Source organism: Camelus ferus, chromosome 19 (assembly GCF_009834535.1).
Source record: "Camelus ferus isolate YT-003-E chromosome 19, BCGSAC_Cfer_1.0, whole genome shotgun sequence".
NCBI classification, from domain to species: Eukaryota; Metazoa; Chordata; class Mammalia; order Artiodactyla; family Camelidae; genus Camelus; species Camelus ferus.
Genome location: NC_045714.1, coordinates 18,649,904 through 18,668,817, shown reverse-complemented (window position 1 = coordinate 18,668,817; position 18,914 = coordinate 18,649,904). Strand labels below are relative to the sequence as shown.

General features: G+C 52.6%; 1 protein-coding gene across 8 annotated transcripts in view; it reads left to right on the top strand.

Annotated features, from left to right (window-relative positions):
• The window catches only part of RIN2 (Ras and Rab interactor 2), a 196,842-nt gene that overhangs the window by 161,782 nt on the left and 16,146 nt on the right, over positions 1-18,914 (top strand). For all 8 annotated transcript variants that reach the window (XM_032461754.1, XM_032461753.1, XM_032461752.1 and 5 more), the window contains 3 exons: positions 1,748-1,820; positions 6,633-6,724; positions 10,016-11,170. In XM_032461754.1, coding sequence (XP_032317645.1) covers positions 1,748-1,820; positions 6,633-6,724; positions 10,016-11,170 — 1,320 coding nt within the window. The remainder of the gene's footprint in view (positions 1-1,747; positions 1,821-6,632; positions 6,725-10,015; positions 11,171-18,914) is intronic.

Genomic DNA, 18,914 nt, shown 5'->3' with positions numbered 1-18,914 from the left:
CCTGCTAATGGCTCGCCAGTTTGTTTACATTAGGAGGGAATCAGAAGGCAGATTTCATACCCACCCTCTTTAAGACGGTGAATTAAATATTAAATGGGAAAAGGCAATTCTGAGTTGGCCTTGGAAGTGTGCTAGCCAAGAAGTGTGATGTATCGAAGTGGTTTTTAAAGCTTGTCTAACATCCGAAGTCAACTCAGCCTGGAAGCCCCTGCCCTCCTACAATAGGTGCAGCTACTGTGTGTACTTCACGTTTTCTCGGTGTTCACCTGAGGTCTCTCCTGGCTGAAGATTTTTCCTCCCCGTTTTGCCGAGACCTCTAATCCCGTCCCGGCTCCTCTCCAGGTGGCTTAAGTTGGCTGCAAGAGCCCGTGCGAGCAAAGCAGGAAGCTGCTGTGACTCGCTGCCTCAGGCCTCGTGATGACGCCCTGCTGGCCAGGGCCTGCCTCCCCTGTGAACTGCAGTGGACTGAGACGAGGAAAGGCTGGCCTTAGAAAAAAATGGATATTTCATCATAACATCTGGACGATGTGTTTCGTAATAAAAGCCACCTCCTATTTGTGTAGACTGCTTTCACATAAGTTACTCCATTAAAAAAAAAAATTTCAGTTCCCACTACTGCCATTCTGGGAGACGAGGGAAGTACAGTTATTGTCCATTTTACGGATGAGAAAATCGAGGCTCAGAGACGTTAACCTACCCCTACCTTTAACTCACTAAATTGTGGTGCGCATGATTGTGTGTTTCTACCTGTCAGTCATGTGTGTCGTGTGTGTCTGGGGGTGCTCCAAAAATAGTAAGCAAAATAATACAACATGAGTGAAATAACTGAGGCTACAGAAGGGAAAGAAAGTCATCTGATTGAGGGGACAAGGCAGTCTTCACACAGCTGGGGCTGCTTGGAATGGTTTTGGAAAAACAACCGCACGGGTGGCATTTCAGCCAAGAAGGCGTGAGGAGTGGGTGACAAATACATGGAGACTTGAAGTCAAGCCACTCACCGTTCCACCATCTGGAAGACGTACAAAATGGCACACCTTCTTGCCAGAACATCTTTTCTTTGTTGGAAGCTTGCACACTTGGTGGGGAGGGGGATCTAAGTAAGTGAAATGAATTTTTTTTCACTTTTTTTTAATGGAGGAACTGGGTATTGAGCCCAGGACCTCGTGCATGCTAAGTACTGAGCTGTTCTGGCAAACTAGTTCTACCACTGAGCTATTCCCCACCCTCACACTAAAATTCATGTAAATTCAATTTACATCTTTCATACTGAGTTTAACCCAAAGCTGATTTATGGGAACCTTGTGTTATCCTCTCAGCTTTGCGTTCCTTCTGCCTCTTGTCTTTACTGGAGGTGGCCTGCTTGGGCAGAGAGAACTGTGACCCAGGAGGGTCGAGGGCCGCCGGGGACTCGGTGTCCCCCAAGCCCTGCCATGTGCTGATGGTCTCTCACTCCAGCCAGTCTGGCCCCTTGGCCCTGCCCAGCTTTGCATCTTGAACTTTAAAAAGAGACCGTTGTGCAATGTGCGTCTGTGCTGGTCTATTTACCAAGCCCTGGTGCATGTGCTCCAGTGAGTCAGGGACCCTTCGCCGGCCTGTCTCTGGCCAGCGTGCGTCCTCTGCACAGCTGGTCCTGATCAGCTGCGGGCGTGGTTTGGAGGGTGCCGAGACAGCCCCGCAGCAGGCAGCGTCGCTCGGTCTTTCCTTGCTCAGGGACACTCAGCTGGTTTCCGGCATCTCTCTTTTCCAGCCTTTTCCCTGGAAGGCTCGGGAATCAGTTTTGCAGATTTATTCCGGCTCATTGCTTTCTACTGCATCAGCAGGTAAGGCCGCTTCATCTCGTGACTGCAAGCACCTGCTTGGTGTGTGTGATATGAGGGGCCCCAAGTTTTCTTGATCTGAGCCGGGCAGAGGGCACCGGGAGGCTGGCCACCTGTGGGATGTCCCTGGAAGGATTGGCCCCTTAAGTGAAAGGGTCACCAGGTCCCCTGTGCCAGGCTTAAGATCAAAATACCCACTCCCCGCCCCTCCAGATGTAAATCACACACACGCGCGTACACGCAGAAAGGGGCTGACCATGCAGACCTGTAACGTTTAAAGGTCCCTGATCATGTTTCTGAAAACTCCCCAGTGGGTGCAGTTCATTCTAGACAAGAGGGTTCCTTGAGCCAGCCCAGAAATCTCGCATCAGACTCCCCGAGGCCCACGGGGTGCCCCCGTCCTTTCTGTAAATAAAGCACTGTTTCCGTCTACGGGAAATAAAGCCCCCAGCCCTCATGTTAACAAGTGTCGGGAAGGTTAACAAGTGGGGACGGCTTTCTTCTTTCTTTCTTTTCTTGTTCACCATCACAGTTTTTGAAATCAGGGATTCTTTCCGTGAATGAGGATTGAAACTCACCGTCTGCAGAGGCGGACACGGCCAGTTCTTGGGTAGCCAGGGTCGGTGGGCGTCGGTTGCCTTTTGGCGTCGGTTGCAGCCGACAGAGCAGAGACGGGCGTGTGCTGCTCGGGTTGTTTGCAGAGACCCCTCTCACCCCCATGGCATGCTCAGGCTGCTGAGCTTATGTGGGATTGGTGTGTTTCATTTTAATTTAAGGGTTGGGTTCTTTCTCAGACTGAGTTGGGTGTTGGTTGCACCTGTTGGATTAGACCCTTGAGGGAGGGGGGCGCTGAGCTGTTCACTCCTGGAGGTCACCAGGCCAGGCCAGCTGAAGCCACACAGTCAGTGGCCTGAGCGGGGGAGGCACTTCAGAGGGGGGCCCCCCAGGAAGAAAGGGGCTGCACCTCAAATGGACCAGGAGACACACGTGGCTGCCAGGGTGTGGGCGGGAGCCTGTGTGAGGAAATCTGTCCAAAGAGGGGAGGCCAGTGCAGAAGTCCCCCGCCATCCCCAGGGATGGACACCTGGTCTGGCGTGAGTGACTTTCAACACTAGCATGCCAGCTGAAGGTGAGTTGGCCAAGGTTCACACTTCACAGTTTGCTTCTCGGTGGGTGTGCCATGGTGAAAGCTCGTCACACTCGTAGAGCAGGATTTGACAGCAGCTCATGAAAGGCGCCATCTCCATCTCTCCCCGCTGTCCGTGGTCACCATAACCCGGGAGACGGCTGCCCAGGGCTGCCTGATGACAGGGGGTAAAGTACGGAGAAGCCTGGGTCACCGACAGAGCATGAAGCCGCTGTCAGGTGCTTACGGGAGCATCCCAAAGCTTTTCCTTTTTTTTTCCCCAGCTGCAAAAGTTCTTGATGTTTTTGTTTTCCCTTTCACACAGTGTTCCTCATTTATCTGACCAGTAGCTGATTTGACCCAGTCTCACCAATGTATGTTTGAAATGTTCTACTTGGTCACTTATCTGTGAAGATGCTCAAGCGGCAGAAGGGATTAGCTTGCAGCCCTGGCACTCACACGGTGGGTGTGTGCGCACTGCTCCAGACTAGAGAATTCGTGGGTTCATTAAGCGTGTGATCTGCCACGTTGGAAGTGTGATTGAGGAGGGAGACGCAGACCTCGGCCCCCGGGGCCCGGCGGGCGTCTGCGGGCCCGGCGCGGGCAGCGTCCCGCTGCGCGCCGCCTGGAACCCTGCTGGAACGTGGGTTCGGATTCAGCAGGTCCAGCCAGGCAGCACCTGAGACTCTGCATTTTCAACAGGCTCCCAGGTGGTGAGGCGGAACCTGCTGGTTCTAAAACCACCCTTGGAACAGAAAGGGGCGGGATTACTAATTACAATTGCTAATTATTAAGTATAATTACAAATTCACGGGCTTTCTGTATCTGTGCACCGTACATACATTATTTCTGATCTTCACAGCAGCCCTGAAGTGAGGATCGGGAAGACACTGTGGTTCGGAGAGACAGAGATTTGCTCATAATCATTCAATAAACACCAGATACTGGATTTGAACCCAGGCCTGCTTTGAAGTCCAAGCCCATTTTATCCCCCGTATCCAGCACAGCTCCGCAGACCATGGGGTCCCACACACCTGGGTCCCCGTCCCCACTTCATCTTGTACTAACTGTGAGTGGGTGCAGGGACCTCCCAACCTCTGTCCTCCTCTGCTCTTCATCTGTGAAATGGGGGCATCAAAGCCTCCTCGCAGAGGCACGTGCCGAGCCCTGGGAGGTAAAGCGCAGTGCAACAGTAGAGGCTTAATAATAAGCCTCTGGAAATACGAGAGAGAGAGCGAAGTTAAAAAAATAAACCCAGATTATGCACGTACTGCAGCCAGCTCTTGAGTGAAAGGTGTATACCAAAGGTGGCTTTATTTTGTCTGTTATGCAAGTCGAGAGTTGAAGCCCCTTTGCTTAACAGGGTGTAGGTGAGAGGAGGTGCCTCCTTTTGTGTGTGTGTGGGGGGGGGGAGGCACCATGCTGAACCATGGAGAGGACTCACGCGCAACGTCTAATTTTCAAGTAGATCAAAGGCTAAAACCACCCATTAGTGAATGACAGGTGTGGCTGCCTGTCGCCTGTATCATTAAGAAAAACCAGAACCGATCATGTGATGTTGGGGCCCCAGGTCCTGCACTGGGCAGGGTAAAACCTTCAGGTCAACCGAGGTTGGTTTTGTTATATGTGGCTTTTCCCCAAAATTATCTAAAGTAAGGAGGTTTTAATTAAGTTGGTACAGCCAGAGACACATATGTTTGCGTGATGCTTTGGCGTTACCAAGTTCTGGTTCTCATTCGTCTTCCTTTAGGATGGTAATGTGGGTCATTGCCTCTCCTGGGTCAGGCAGCCGTCCCCCGAGGCCCCGCCTGCTTCTTCCGGGACAGATGCCAGTGGACAGGTAGAAGGAGGCACTCACCACGAGTGCCACCCCAGGCTTGACACCCCAGGAAAGAGGAGTCTCCTGCTGCCAACCCCAAGCGTCTGTGTGAGCCCTCGTGACCCTGTTCCCCTTTACTTGTGTTTTGCTCTTTTCATCAACCTGACTAATTTGTTATTCATTGTCAACAGCTTCAAGGCTTCCAAAATTCTCCAGTCATCCAGATTTAATCTGAGTCAGCCCTAGAATGTTGCCTAATCTTCCTGTAAACAACTGCTTGTTTGATATAGTTATTTTCTTCAATGGAAATGTTCAGGGCATCTTGTGTCGACAAAACACAGGCAGGAGCTCCAAGCTTTGTCCCTCACTTATCTCCACCCCAGCCAAGGAGGGGCTTCCTTGCTGTTCTTCATACACGCCAGAACCTCTCCTGCCCCAGGACCTTTGCACCTGCCACTCCCTTTCCCTGACTCTCTGGCTGCCTTTAGATCTTCAGCCAAATGCTACCTGCTCGTGGGGCCTTCCCTGGCCAGCTCTCACTCTTGAACCCTCTTCATTTGTCCCCTTTTGCTCTTTACTTTTACCCAAAGCACACGTCCCTCGTCATCTGTTCTGTGAATTGCGCACTTGTTCGTTGTCTGCTGGCATCTTACTGGAATGAAGCCCCATGCAGGTGGGGACTTCTGTCTGTTTTGTTCCCAGCATCTGGAATAGCGTCTGGCTCGTCGTAGGTGACCATAGACATTTGTCAAATGAATGAATGAATTCTTTCTTGTTAAGACCCATGCCACCACTGAAAAAATAAGTCTTTTTCTGATAAGTCACCACAGTCACTGAATGTTCATTCATTCATTTATTTGAAACACATTCTCCCTGTCTGTATCAGGCAAGGCCCTGGGCTGAGCCCCGGGCGGAATTCTCCAGTGCTGAGAGCATGATCTTAACCCTCCTGTGTGAAGATGAGCAAATGTTAAGCCTGCCTTTGCCCTTTTGGAGGAAGCGGGAGGTCATGGTCCATACTTCTGCGGGTGGCGACGCTGCGCCCTGGCCACAGCAGGAGCCTGGGGCCAGCCCCGCTCCTTGCTCTTGGGCCAGCTGGTCTGCGATGCCACAGTGGGTGTGTTTCCCGTTCTACACGTGGTGCCCTGCTGCTCAGGGGCAGGGTTGTCACGTGAAGTCCCTTAGATCTGCCTACCTTCTCGCAGCGCAGTCCAGGGGCAGGGGCAGGGGCAGGGGCAGCAGCATCACCTGGGGGCTTGGCAGAAACGCCCGCTCTCCGGCCTCCCCCAGACCTCCCGAGTCGGGGTGCGGTACAGCAAGGCCTTCGGGAGTCCTGTGCACATCACAGTTAGAGAAGCGCTGCCTTAAACTCAGGGGAAGTCTTGTCTCTGGCACACACAGGACAGGACACGGGCCCGAGCCGGCAGACGGCTCACTGAGGACCTGCCGTGTGTGAGGCAGTGGCCTAGGAAATCTTGGGTAAGGATTACACAGTCCCTGCCCAGGGAGTCGCGGCCCAGTGTTGAGAGCATCAAGCACATGAGTCCCTGATGTTTTAGACGTATGCTGGGCTCACCAGCGTAGTCAGCAACTCCAATATTAACTCTAGGTTGGGTTTAGCTGCCTGGAAGGCGATTTGGTCCTCGCTGCAGATACTGAAGCCACGGTGGCTGTCCCTCAGCCTGTCCCGCGTGGCCAATGCAGGCAGGAGTGGTGACCCACAGTCCTATCACCAGTAGTGACAAGTTCCAGTTAGTTATGATGTGGTGTCTGCGTGGGAGATTTTAAATAGTTGTAGCCAAAACACCTCTAGGATGGAAATGAAAACAAGCCGTGTAATTTACGTGTGTTCTCTTTTTTGAAAAATCAGGGACGTTCTCCCGTTCACGTTGAAGTTGCCTTACGCCATCGCAACAGCCAAGACGGAGGCCCAGCTTGAAGAGCTAGCTCAGCTGGGACTAAGTAAGTGGTGCCCCTGCCCCAGCTCTCCTGAAATGAACGCGTGGAGCGGAGCCGGTGTCAGGCTGGTGGGCGATACAGTGTGACGTCAAAAAGTCACCCTTGGCGGGGAACGTACAGCTCAGTGGTACAGAGCGTGTGCTCAGCACGACAAGGTCCTGGGTTCAGTCCCCAGTATCTCCATTAAAATAAGTGAGTAAATCAATCAATCAATCAATCAATCAATCAATCTAATTACTTCCCTCCACCCCACCCCCACAAATAATCCTCCTCTCCTTGGCAAAACTCCATGAGGTCCCTGACTCACACCTGCTGAGTCTTTTTCTGAGTCAGTCGTTGAACCAGCAGCCAGAAGCAGGTGCTGAGTTTACCTGAGGAGCCCCTGAACTGCCCCCAGCATCTCCCGTTGGTGAGTTTGAGCTCCCCAAACACCCAGGTCCTAATGGAAGGTGAACTTCTGCCATGGGTGGGGCCTTCCTGTGGCGTCTTGCAGGGGGAGCGCAGTGCCTGATGCGGGGGAAGCAGCTTGGCGCCTCACGTGCACGGGTTTTATTTTAGACGAAGGCAGGGCATTGGCGGCATGTCTGTGCTTTGAGGAATTTGTCAGCAGGCGTCCAGAGTAACATCTGTCTGACTTCCCCTTGTGTTCAGTTCCGGCCCTGGTGTGCTGGGCCGGGGGTTCTGAGTGTCCTCGCAGCGGCCAGCCGGCCCCTCGCCACCCCTCCCTCCACCGCCCCCAAACACAGCACCCTGGGCCGGCCGGGCAGTGGGGGGCAGGGGCTCAGGATGTGCGATTCCCCCTGGTTTCAGTTCCTGGTCCTGTTGCCTGGGAAACCTGTGGATTTGACTTTCGTAGAAACGTTTTCCTCCTCCATGGGAAGGGGGGATTCTCTGAAGATTTCAGGGCTTCAGTCTTCAGACAGACCAGCCGCCAGAGCAAGTATGTGGGTGGAAGTCTAGGATTCTGAAGGGCAGGCACCAGGATTCCGAGGACCCGAGAAGCTGTGCCACTTGCCGCAGCAAATAAAAAATACATGTGTTCTCCTCTGGCAAGTTTTCCTCTCAGTCTGAAGAACTTGTTTTGCAGAGGGTGCCCTTGCCCAGGGAGCGTGAGATTCACAGGGAAGCCGGGAGGGACACTGACAGTCCCCTGTGAGACTTGGATTGCCTCAAAGGAACCGCCACGTGGGCCCGAGGCCCGTCGGCTGGGCAGCTGGGCCGAAGGGCTGGGAACCAGAATCCTGGTAAAAATACCAGGGCGGCCTAAACGTCCCTGCTGAGAGGTCTCGCAGCCTCTGCGTGGGCTTCACCCACCTGGCAGAGGGTCTGGGACGTTTGCTGAGCTTGAGGTAACGGGGTCGGCCAGCGCGTCGGCCTCTTGACGTGCAGCTGGGCTCCGTTCCCTGCAGGGACGCCCGCGCCCCCGACTCCCGGTTCGGTGGCCGGCCTGCTAGGTGCGCTTGGTGCCGGGGCTCGTGGACGGAAGTGTCCGGGGTAGCACTTGTGTCCTGCAGAGATGACGGTGAGGAAGAGCTTGCTCTGGTGGCCGCTCACCGGAAGCAAATAAAAAGTCCCGTGGTGGGGGAGGTGTAGCTTAGCGATAGAGCGTGTGCTCAGCATGCACGAGGTCCTGGGTTCTCCCCAGGACCTCCGTTAAAATAAGTAAATAAAATAAATACATACACACATACCTAATTAACGCCCCCCCCGAAAAAAGTGGCACAGCAGCGGCAGTGGGAGTCCCCGGAGGTCCCAAGGGCGGTGAGCGCGGCTCCGCACCGGCCAGCAGAAGTGCATCTAAGGCCAGCCAGCGGGTACTTCTCAGTTTTCTAGTAGCCACCTTTAAGAAAATTAAAGGTGAAATTCATTTTTATAATTTAATTTATTCAATGTAATATCTGAAATATTATTTCAGTATATGGTCAGTATTTTTCAAAGTATGAATAGAACAGTTCACTTTTTTTTTTCATAGTGTTTGAAATCCAGCACATATTTTGTCCTTACAACACATCTCAATTCAGGCCCTAAATTTTCCGCAGAAATACACGGATCTGTATTTAATGATTTCATTAAATTTACAATCGAAAAAGTAGATTCACAGACCCAAGCTCCCGACCTCCTTAGAAGCTTCCCCATAACCGACCTGGGCGCCAGGTTTTAAATTTAAGCCGATTCACATTAAGAAAAATTGAAAATCGTGTTTGTGCGTTGCCCGACTGGGCTTCAGGTGACTGTTGCTCCAGGGCTGGGCAGCACAGAGCTGGGGGCTGGGGGAGGAGGAGCTGGAAGGGGAGCGGGGAGGAAGGACGAGAAGATGCAGGCAACTGCAGACAGGCCGGGCCGGGCTCCCAGCCCCAGCCTCTCCCAGGCCTTGGACCAGCCGTTCTGGGCCCCTGGGAAGGAAACCCAGTTTAAGCAAACACAGCAAGGCAGAGCTTCAGTGTGACGCTGACCTATTCCAGGTGGAAATTACAACCCTGCATTTAGCATCACCCCGGCCTCCCTCGACTGCATGGAAACCAGACCCCTCCGTCAAAGCGGGCAGGGCAGTGTGGCAGCGGCAGCCTGCGCGCCGCTGCAGAGAGCACCGTGCGTGAGCAGCCAAGGCCGGGGTGGGGGCTGGGGTTTTGGAAGAATGGGCAGCAAACGACCAGGATAGACCGTCGGACTTGCACTTAACATGTGCCCAAGCGGCTCTCCTGTTTTTGCTGATGGGACCCATGAGTGTATTTTTCCTCCTTTGGGGGTTTTAATGCTGAATGTGTAAAACCAGGCAGATTGTGTAACATCCCCCAGGCCCAGCTGCTGGTCCTGCCCGTTAAAGGGGAACTGCCCAGCCCTCTGCAGAGGGCATCCCGGGAGAGGCGGACCGCAGAGGACGCTGCTGCTTTGCCGGCAGACTCCGTCTTTGTGAAGCAAGTGGGGAGCCCCGTGGCCTTTTCCGAGTTTGCACTGTAACCAACCCAGTTCCTTTTTCCTCACCTGGGGAAAGGCCAGGCCCGCTCTGTGCAGTGGCTGAGCCATCTCCAGGGCTTTGAAGGCAAAAAGCCTCCGGAGCCTTCCTGCCAACCCGCAGCTGGGCCTGGCCTCATTGCTCCCCTTTCCAGTAAAGAAGGAATGCAGTTAAAGCAAAAAAAAAAAAAAAAAAGGGAAAAGAAAGAAAGAAAAACACAACACTCAAGTGTAGCGCCTCCCCCTCCAGGGCTGCACATTGCCAGGCAAGTGTGCTTTTTGGTAAGGAACAGCCAAGTGCACTGTATTTACATTCTTGTGTTCACTGATAATGACTTTCAGATTTTTGGAGCTCTCCAGCTGACAACAACCCCCCAAACCCTCCACCTCCCCATAGGCCTCTCTGCTCAGACGGTGCCGCTCCAGCCTCCCGCCAGCTCTGCCTTATAAATGGAGTGCATTCTATAAAAACGAGGACGCCTTCGGAGCTGGAGTGCAGCCAGACCAACGGAGCCCTGTGCTTCATTAATCCTCTCTTCTTGAAAGTGCACAGTCAGGACCTCAGCGGAGGCCCGCGGCGGCCCTGCACCCGGACTCCCAGCGCGAATGGCACCGAGAGGCCCCGGTCCCCCCCACCCAGGCCCCCGCCGCCCACTATTAATAGTCTGCACGCCAGCCCTCAGCTGTCCAGGACCGCGGCCCCGGCGAGCATGCCGGAAACGGCCACCCATCACCAACATGGGAACGTAGCTCTGCTTGGAGCGAAACCAACCCCCGTGCCTCCACCCCGGCTGAAGAAGCAGGCTTCTTTTCTAGAGGTGGAGGGCAGCGCCAAGACCTTGACCGGCAGCCGGCCTCGCCCGGAGCCCGCGGCCGGCCCTGCGGGCAGCGCAGGTGGAGCCCGGATAGCAGGGGAGGAGGAGGAGGAGGCGGCCCCAGGGGATTGCACAAGGGCCCAGCCCGCCGCCGCTTCAGCATCCTCGTCCCGGTCCCCGTGGTGCGGCGGCGGCAGACAGAGGCTGAGTGACATGAGCCTCTCCACTTCCTCCTCCGACTCGCTGGACCTGGACCGCAGCATGCCCCTGTTTGGCTATGAGGCAGACACCAACAGCAGCCTGGAGGACTACGAGGGGGAGAGTGACCAGGAGACCATGCCCCCCCCTATCAAGTCCAAGAAGAAGAGGAACAGCTCCTTCGTGCTGCCCAGGCTCGTCAAGTCCCAGCTCCGCAAGATGAGCGGGGTGTTCAGCTCCTTCCTGACGCCGGAGAAGCGCATGGTGCGGAGGATCGCTGAGCTGGCCCGGGACAAGCGCACCTACTTCGGCTGCCTGGTGCAGGACTATGTGAGCTTCCTGCAGGAGAACAAGGAGTGCCACGTGTCCAGCACCGACCTGCTGCAGACCATCCGGCAGTTCATGACCCAGGTGAAGAACTACCTGTCCCAGAGCTCGGAGCTGGACCCCCCCATCGAGTCGCTGATCCCCGAAGACCAAATAGGTGAGTGCCCACCTGCCTCTTTTTTTTTTTTTTTTTTTTTTTTTTTTTACTATAAAATATACTGTGGCCTGGCAGGACAGTGCATCCCGCGTTAGTTATCCTGGGGGCAGTTTTCTCCCGAGTTCAAACGAGCAGCCCGCACCGCCCTCTGGACTGATTCGAGCCAAAACACAGCTTCTTAAAGTAGACTTCACGTTGTGCCTGACTCGGCTGCCGCAGGCCAGGCTTGGGTATGTTTGGGGGAGCGACTGATGGGGACTGCAGCATGGTTCCGTTCAGGGATGGAGTGTGCCTTCTGAGGGCCCGGTTCGTGCTGTGTGTGTGACACGACTGTTGAGTGTCTTGCTCAGGTGCGTCTCCGTAGGCTGTGTGTGCACAGAAAGGTGTTCTGCTATCTTCTGAGAAGCCGTAGTTTGCTCTGCTGGGGTGGGGAGTAGCCTTTTTATGTTCAGAAGAGTGCAGAGCTCACGGTGTGCAGCTGCCCGAGTTTCCATAGTGAACATGCCTGTGTGACAAGCACCCGCTCAGCAGAACGTGACCAGCATCTGGAAGCACCCCACCCCGGGACCCCCGCCCTGTCCTCCTTCTCCCCAAAGGGTAACCACCCTGTTGGCTTCCAATCATAGAATTCCGTAAGAAGCACTCTTCTGGAGTAAGCAAAAAAAAAAAAAAAAAAAAAAATCCAAAGGAGAAGTTTTGTCTGTGTACCTTTAAAATAAGTAACGTGTTTGGAGGTCACATGAAAGGTGTTTGCTCTGAAGTCAGGGGGAAATAATTCCTCTATAGCCTCATTGGAGGACTGAGTTGCTGATAGTTACTTTGGCCAAGGGAAAATTGAATTTGGCAAGCTGTCTTTTTTTCCAGGGCGAGAGTGTTCAGGGATTTTTTTTTTTTTTTTTTTTTAAGAAGGTTGACTCTGAAAGGCTCATTTCAGAGCCCTCCTCCGCTGGGTAGCAGCAGCCAAACCAGCTACCAAACAGTAATCCAGGCAGTTTCATAAAGCAAACCCCACAGTTCTTCTTTCCGATTGGGTCTGTTTGTCGAAAGTAGTAAACAGTGTGTGGTCAGAGTGCTGTCTCTCTGTCTCTCTGTCTCTGTCTCTCTCCTTTAAGTGAGTTTCGCAGTTCTTTGATTTTCTCACAAAGGAATCAAAGCCTTGTTTGTTTCCCTGTGGCTTGTCCCTGGGCCTACGGGGCGTGGTCAGAGCGGGGAGGCTGATGACGGGTCAGCTGGAAGAAATGTGCCCCGTGAGGTGCCTCAGAGACGGAAAAGCCTTCGGGAAGACAGAGCAGCCACACAGGCCACCCGAGTCCCTGTCCCCCAGAGCCTGCCTCTTGGGGAGACCCGCTCAGACCCCAAACCTACAGGAGCAGCTTCCTCTGGGAGCGCCCGGGGGCGAGCCAGGCGGGCGCTGATGTCAGCCCTGCGCTATGTGGCTTCAGCGCCAACCAGCCCACGGAGATGGGGCTCCTCCCCGGGGAAGGAGCCTTCCCTGCCTTCCCCGCTGGCGCTGGGAGCACCAACCCAAGTGCTGGCCCGGGAAGCTCCTGCCAGCTTCTTTGCGGGTGCACTTCAGACAGGGTGCTTGCTTTGGGAGCACAAGGTCACATTTTCTCCAAAAACAAATTTGAGGTTGGCAACTTTGCTGTTCCAGGAGGGTGCAGCTTTCAATTTAAAATCTAAGGTCATATGAGAAGGGAAACTGACATCTGGGGAGCCCCTGGTTTGATCCAGGCAGCCAGTCCAAGCCCCTGCAGTGGGTCCCGGCCTCGGCCCTGTGAAGCAGGCATCTGTGTGCAGCCAGGCAGGGCTCTGGCAGGTGCAGTCGTGTGTCCCAGGGCCACACCAGCCAGGAACTAGTCCTGCAGCATTTGAACTCCCTTCTTTTCTTTTTTCAAAGTAAGTTTAATTAAGATCTTTTTTGTTGTTGCTGTTGGTTTTGACGGAGGTGCTGGGGATTGAACCCAGGACCTCGAGCATGCTAAGCACGTGCCCTACCACTGAGCTACACCCTCCCCCCTGAACTTCCTTCTGTCTGATTCAAAGCCTGTGTCTTTATAACCTTACCCTCCGCCCCCAGCTGCCGCCCGTGTTCACATTTTCTCGGCAGAAATTAAGGAGGGTTGAAAAAAATGCTTAATTATGTTGTACACCTAAAATGAATACAATGATATATGTCCATTATATCTCAATTAAAAATTAAATTTTTTAACTAGAAAAATTAAGGGGAATTGGAAGAGTAGGCTGGCCCTTGGTGGAGGCGGCTCAGATGGACGCTGCCTGTGGAGATGTGGGTGTGGCCAGCCTGAGCATTGCCACACTTTTTTTATTGGTTTGTTTTGGTTTTTTTAAGCTTTTGCATTAGAACAGACACTTCATCATGTGTTTTGTTTCCCCAATGAAACCATTAGTCGGTTTTGAAAGTGCGGTGGATGCGCTGGACTTTTGAAATTAAGAGGAGGGGGGGGGCCAGAGCAGAGGGTGCCCTGAGACACTCTGAACACGCCCAGCTGGAGGGAAAGATGTGGCCCTAATTATTAGAAAGCAGCGCCTGTGCGTGAGCAAGTTTAGAGTCGGACGCTGGGAAGAAAATAGGGTTAGTCTAATTGTCTGCTTTACATCTTCCTAAACGAAGGGCTCTCAAGTTTACTAAGGATTGTTAATACAGTGACTCCTTCAAGCCTCGTAACCAACGCAAGTCTGGTCCATTTGTGTAGATTTTATTCATGTTTTGCAGATTCAGGGAATGGAGGCCAAGATGGGTAAAGTGACTTGCAGGGGGTCACTTTGCTGCTGGTAAGGAGGGAGCTTCAACCCATGTCTTGAGCCTAATCTTGAGATGACTCTCCAGGTCATCTGTTCATCCCCACCAATCTCACTTCCTGGGAGGGTGTGATTCACTTTGAACGTCACCCCGAGAATTCCAAGCCTCAAATTTCTTGTGAACAGGTGTCTACTGATGCTTGGAAAGCTCTTCAAGAATGCCAGCTGGGGTTCTCTGCTTCAAAAATATCTCGTCCTGTCCGCCTTTCCCACAGCTTCTGAAGAGGGGAGCTCTGCACTGGGAGGTGGGAATTCAGATTTAGAGCCTAGACTTACAGAATTCCATCCTGAAATCAAGGAAGTTTGAAGGAGGTAGTTTGCTGGTTTAACCCACGTAGAATTAGAGCCATCATTCATATGTGAAAAATGACCCCGTGAATGCCTGTGTATATGCGTTTGGTGTATGGATACAGTGCTAACCTGTCGTCTTCAGAGAGGGGTTCTTCCGCTGCATAGAGAAAAGCCAATGTTGTCCCACCCACTGCCATGTTGTCCAAATGCTCCTGCCACGGCCCCGGAGGTCAGCACTTTCCAGGTGAGAATACAGTGATGAACGGTCCATCTCAAGAATGAAGAACTGCCAGTCTACATGGTTGTGCCCAATTGTGGAGAATCAGAGTTCTGTTTAGACTGCTCTTTAAAGTACTTCCACACACAGCCCTGCCTTTCGGGGGTTCAGGTATAAATGCCAGTGGGTTGACATCAGCTTCGCTCTCCTGGTTGGAGGATGAGACCAGATGAGTTCCCCCAGGAGCCAGCCCTCTCTGGGTTCTGGGGCCATGTAAGTGTTTCCCTGGTGAGACGCTCTCCACCCCCCACCCTCAAAAGTGGTACATGAAGGGACAAATGGCGGCTTTAACAAGGTATGTACAGAGTTTGGCAGCCGACTTAAAAGCCTGGGATCGGTGACTTCATCGACAGAGTGAGGTAAACTCACCACCGGTGTGTCCCGCCCTCCAAGGTGCAGACAAGTGCAGCATCACTCCTGGTCCCGACATGTGTCCCTCATTGGTGGGTTCTCACATCACTGCACTCTTGCTTCAGTCCCTTTCAGCCGGTGGGAGAAATTCATCCAGACTTTCTGGTAGTGAAGTCTACACTTCGCAGAACTGATCGCATCCTTGTGGTTAGTGTTTTTTATTTTATTCAAGCAAATTTTTATTCCAAAAACTTCTGATTTGATATTAATCTTGGGAAAAGCCCTCTATTTTCAAGTCTTTTTTCAAGAAAAGCAAAATCTTTCCAACTCCAAGCTTGTTAGTAATCCCACATGTTCTGTTTCATCCAAACTGCCCACCACAGACTATCAACAAAGATACAAAGAAGCCAGCCGTCCATATTCCTGAAAGTCAGTGAAAAACAAGACGATACTGTTTTGCTTTCCTTAATTGCTATCAAAATGTGTATTTCCTCTGAAGAGTATTTTAATTGTTTGAAGAAAAAGTATCCTCAAACTCAATTCCTACATATTTCAAAGAGGATGTCAGTGTACATGTATGGGAGTTTTATTTTTTTAATAGAGAAATGATACTGAAATGTGGTTAGACACCAGAGAGCGTAGCGTGAATAAGAAAGGGGGTTTGAGGTCATTCCGTAGGCATTAAAAGAGTCACAACTACTTTGCTTCAGGTCTTTTTTTTTTTTTTTAATGAGCATTCAAGTCTGACTCAAGCTTCAAGATCCAGTGTGACTTGCTTATAATTTTTAATTCATAGTTTCGTTTAAACCCTTCAGTTATTATATTACCTGATTTTTTTTCTTTTCTTTTTTTTTTTTTTTTTTTTTTTTTTTTTTTTTGATAAAGAGTTCTGAAAGTTGTAGCCGGAAAGGTGCGGAGTTGAGACTAAAACCTTGACTCTGCCTTCTGATCACCTGGAAGGAGTGAACCTCCTTGAATGTTAACAGGGGTGGGGGGAGGAGAAAGCTCGACCTCTTACAGCGTATATATTGTTTTTGAAAATTAGTTTAAATAGAAGCCTACAGCAAGAAGCCCTTCTTTCCCCAGGGGGCATCATTTGTGGTATAATTTTTACTTCAGGGCGCCATCATTGGGTTCATTATGTTACGTCAATCAAAAGAAGGGTCACAGCCCTGGAGTTAAGACTCTCCGGCCCGGCGTCCCGACTCCGTGACGCCCTGAGCCAGGGAGCCGTAGGCTCCGGAATTCACAAGGTGGGCGGCGGGTGGTGCGGGTGCACGAGGAGGCACACGAAGACACCTGCGCTAGGGTGTTTTCTGACTGTGTTCCTAGAATCTTCCAACTTGAGAGAGATAAGCACCTCCTGGACAGGAAACGAGAGGAAGCCACGTGGCAATTGAGAGCGTGACCCGAGGCGCACCTGAAGGGCCACACTGACTGGAAGCGTGGGAATCGGATTCTGAAGAGATTTACATCACTCTACGCTCGACAAAAGGACGGCTCTGATTGGCTGTTTGGCGAGGCCAGCATCCCCAAGGACCCCTGTGATTGGCTGACTTGGCGAGGCCAGCGTCTCAAAGGAAGCCTCTGATTGGCTGTCTTGGCGAGGCCGGCACCAGGTAGAGGAGCACTCGTCCCAGCCGCACGCACAGCCTTGCGCACTGGCCTGGTCTCCCAACAGGGACCACGTCCGGCAGGCACAGCCCTGCTCCCGCGCAGACACAGCATCCACCTGGGAAGGTTCTCACTTACCATCCAGGCTCAGGGGCTTCTTTCAGAAGCCAGAAGTCACCGCCCACCTCCTCTGGCGAGTCAGAGTACATATTAAATGCGTCCTGTTTTCAGTCGAGACGCCTGACAGCCCCTGCAGTGGTTCCGGGAACACTGATGCATAAATCCCCTAATGCCTGGGGAGGCCCTGTTTAGTATCCTCGCTTTTACAGATGTGGAAACAAAGCCGAGCAAGGGCAGGCCAGGATGCAAGGAGGACTCAAGCCAGCTCGTGTGGTGGCTTTTCCTGCGCCCCCCGTGGCGGCCACCCCTGCACGTGGTGAAGTCACCCCACGCCAGAGAGCCCTGCCGTCCACGTGACTCAGTGACGGTGTTGCCCTGGATCTCCAGCCCAAGGCTGAGCTTGCCAGGTTTCTGCCCTATAAAAACGTACTCTGTTCTGTTCTTCGGAAGCAAGCCACTACATGCCAGTCACACTCCAGGGATGAGGGTAGAATTAAGCACCACCTCCCCGAGGCCAGGAGATCTACATAAATTATGTAGAATTTTTCTGTAAGGAAGATTGGTCTCTTTCCACTGCCTTCAGTTTTATCAGCCGTTTACCAGAAGGCACTGAAGTAAGTCTGCCGCTTTTCAAACATAAGGTGTCCTATGAATGTAGTGTATGCTTTTCCGTGAAATGCCCTTCCTTGAAGCCCTCCAAACTGAACAGAAATAGAAGTGAGTAATCACCACCCCAGTGCCTGTTATTTTTATTTTGGTGTCGCCTCTGCTGGGCTGGTGGGCTCTTCCTTCCAGTGCTAAGGCATCATTTATTATTTGCTACTGAAGGGCCGAAGCCTGCACTGCTGGCAGTGCTTAAGCAAACCCAGGTCACAGGACATCCCTGCAGGGGCCTCTGCCAGCTGCCCCACACCTGGGCGATGCGCTCGTCACTAGACTCACACTTTCTGTATTTTGCACGGGTAAGGAGGAGAAACATGATACTCATGTAACCACACGAAGGAAGGATTTTCAGTTCAATTCAGGAAGTTGCTTCTAGAGCACATGCTACGTATGGGCCTCAGGCTCAGGGCTGCAGACAGCTCAGGTGACTCCCCCAAAGTCTGGTGTGCAGACGGCTTCTCGAGGAGAGCAGTCAGGTTTGCCCTGTGCGCGGCAGATGCAGCAAAGAACCCCGAGGATGCAGGGATGGGGAAGCCAGCCGTGAGGGGGGACAGGCAGACAAGGGTTCCCTGGGAATCCCCGTCGGGAAAGGCGAGCAGCCCACCAGACACAGGGAGCAGCGTGTGGAAAGGCACAGAGGCACAGATGATTGCTTCCTGTTGGCTTCAGCGAAAGCATAGGCTGTTTGTTTATAGGGATGTGGTGGGAAGAAGGGATGGAGGGCAGGGCAGGGCAGGGCAGGGGCATATCCTGGAGCCGTCCTGAGTCTTCAAGGTGGTGGAGGGCACTTTAGAAAGATGACCCCAGGCAGGGTAAGAGTCAGACTCTTGAACAGGCTGTCTAGCCCAGGTACCAAAGCCATCAAATCAGATGCTGGCCAACACCGCCTGTGATCAGCATGGTGAGCCAGGGTACCAGGAGCCTGGAGTGGGCGGACATGGAGCAAGGACAGCAGTGTGTCCCGGGCCTCCCCAGTCAGTGGGCCAAAAACCGCTGGCAGTGACCCGAATCCACCCACACGTTTGCTCTTCTGAAATGGGGCGGGGGGCTCTCTGTTCCTGTCGCTCTTAAAGACATACAGCTGCCCTAGATGCTCAGCTCATCTGTGGTTTTGAGCTGTGTGGCGGGGACAGAATGAGGTTGTGACAAAACACTGGGAGTTTCAGGGCAGGAAAACCCCAAGGCTCAGATCTTCTTTGTACCTTCGGGTGGGAGGGGCTGAGGAAGAGTAAGAAGACAGGCGGGAAAAAGATGTACAGGAATCCTTGGGTATTTGCCAGGGGAGGGGGGCTCCAGGACCCTTCACGGATACTGGAGTCCATGGATGCTCAAGTCCCTTGTATAAAGTGATGCAGTGTTTGCATATCACCTACTCACACCCTCCCCTTCACTTTCGATCATCTCCAGATCACTTATAGTGCCCAGTGCACTGTAAATGCTGTGTACATAGGAGGCTGTGGGCAGCAAATTCAAGTTTTGCCTTTTGGAATTCCCTGGAATTATTATTTCCAGAATATTTTTCCATCCATGATTGGTTGAACCCCCTGATGTGGAACCTGCAGATACAGACTGTACAGAAAGCCAGGCGGCTTTTCTTTTCTTTCT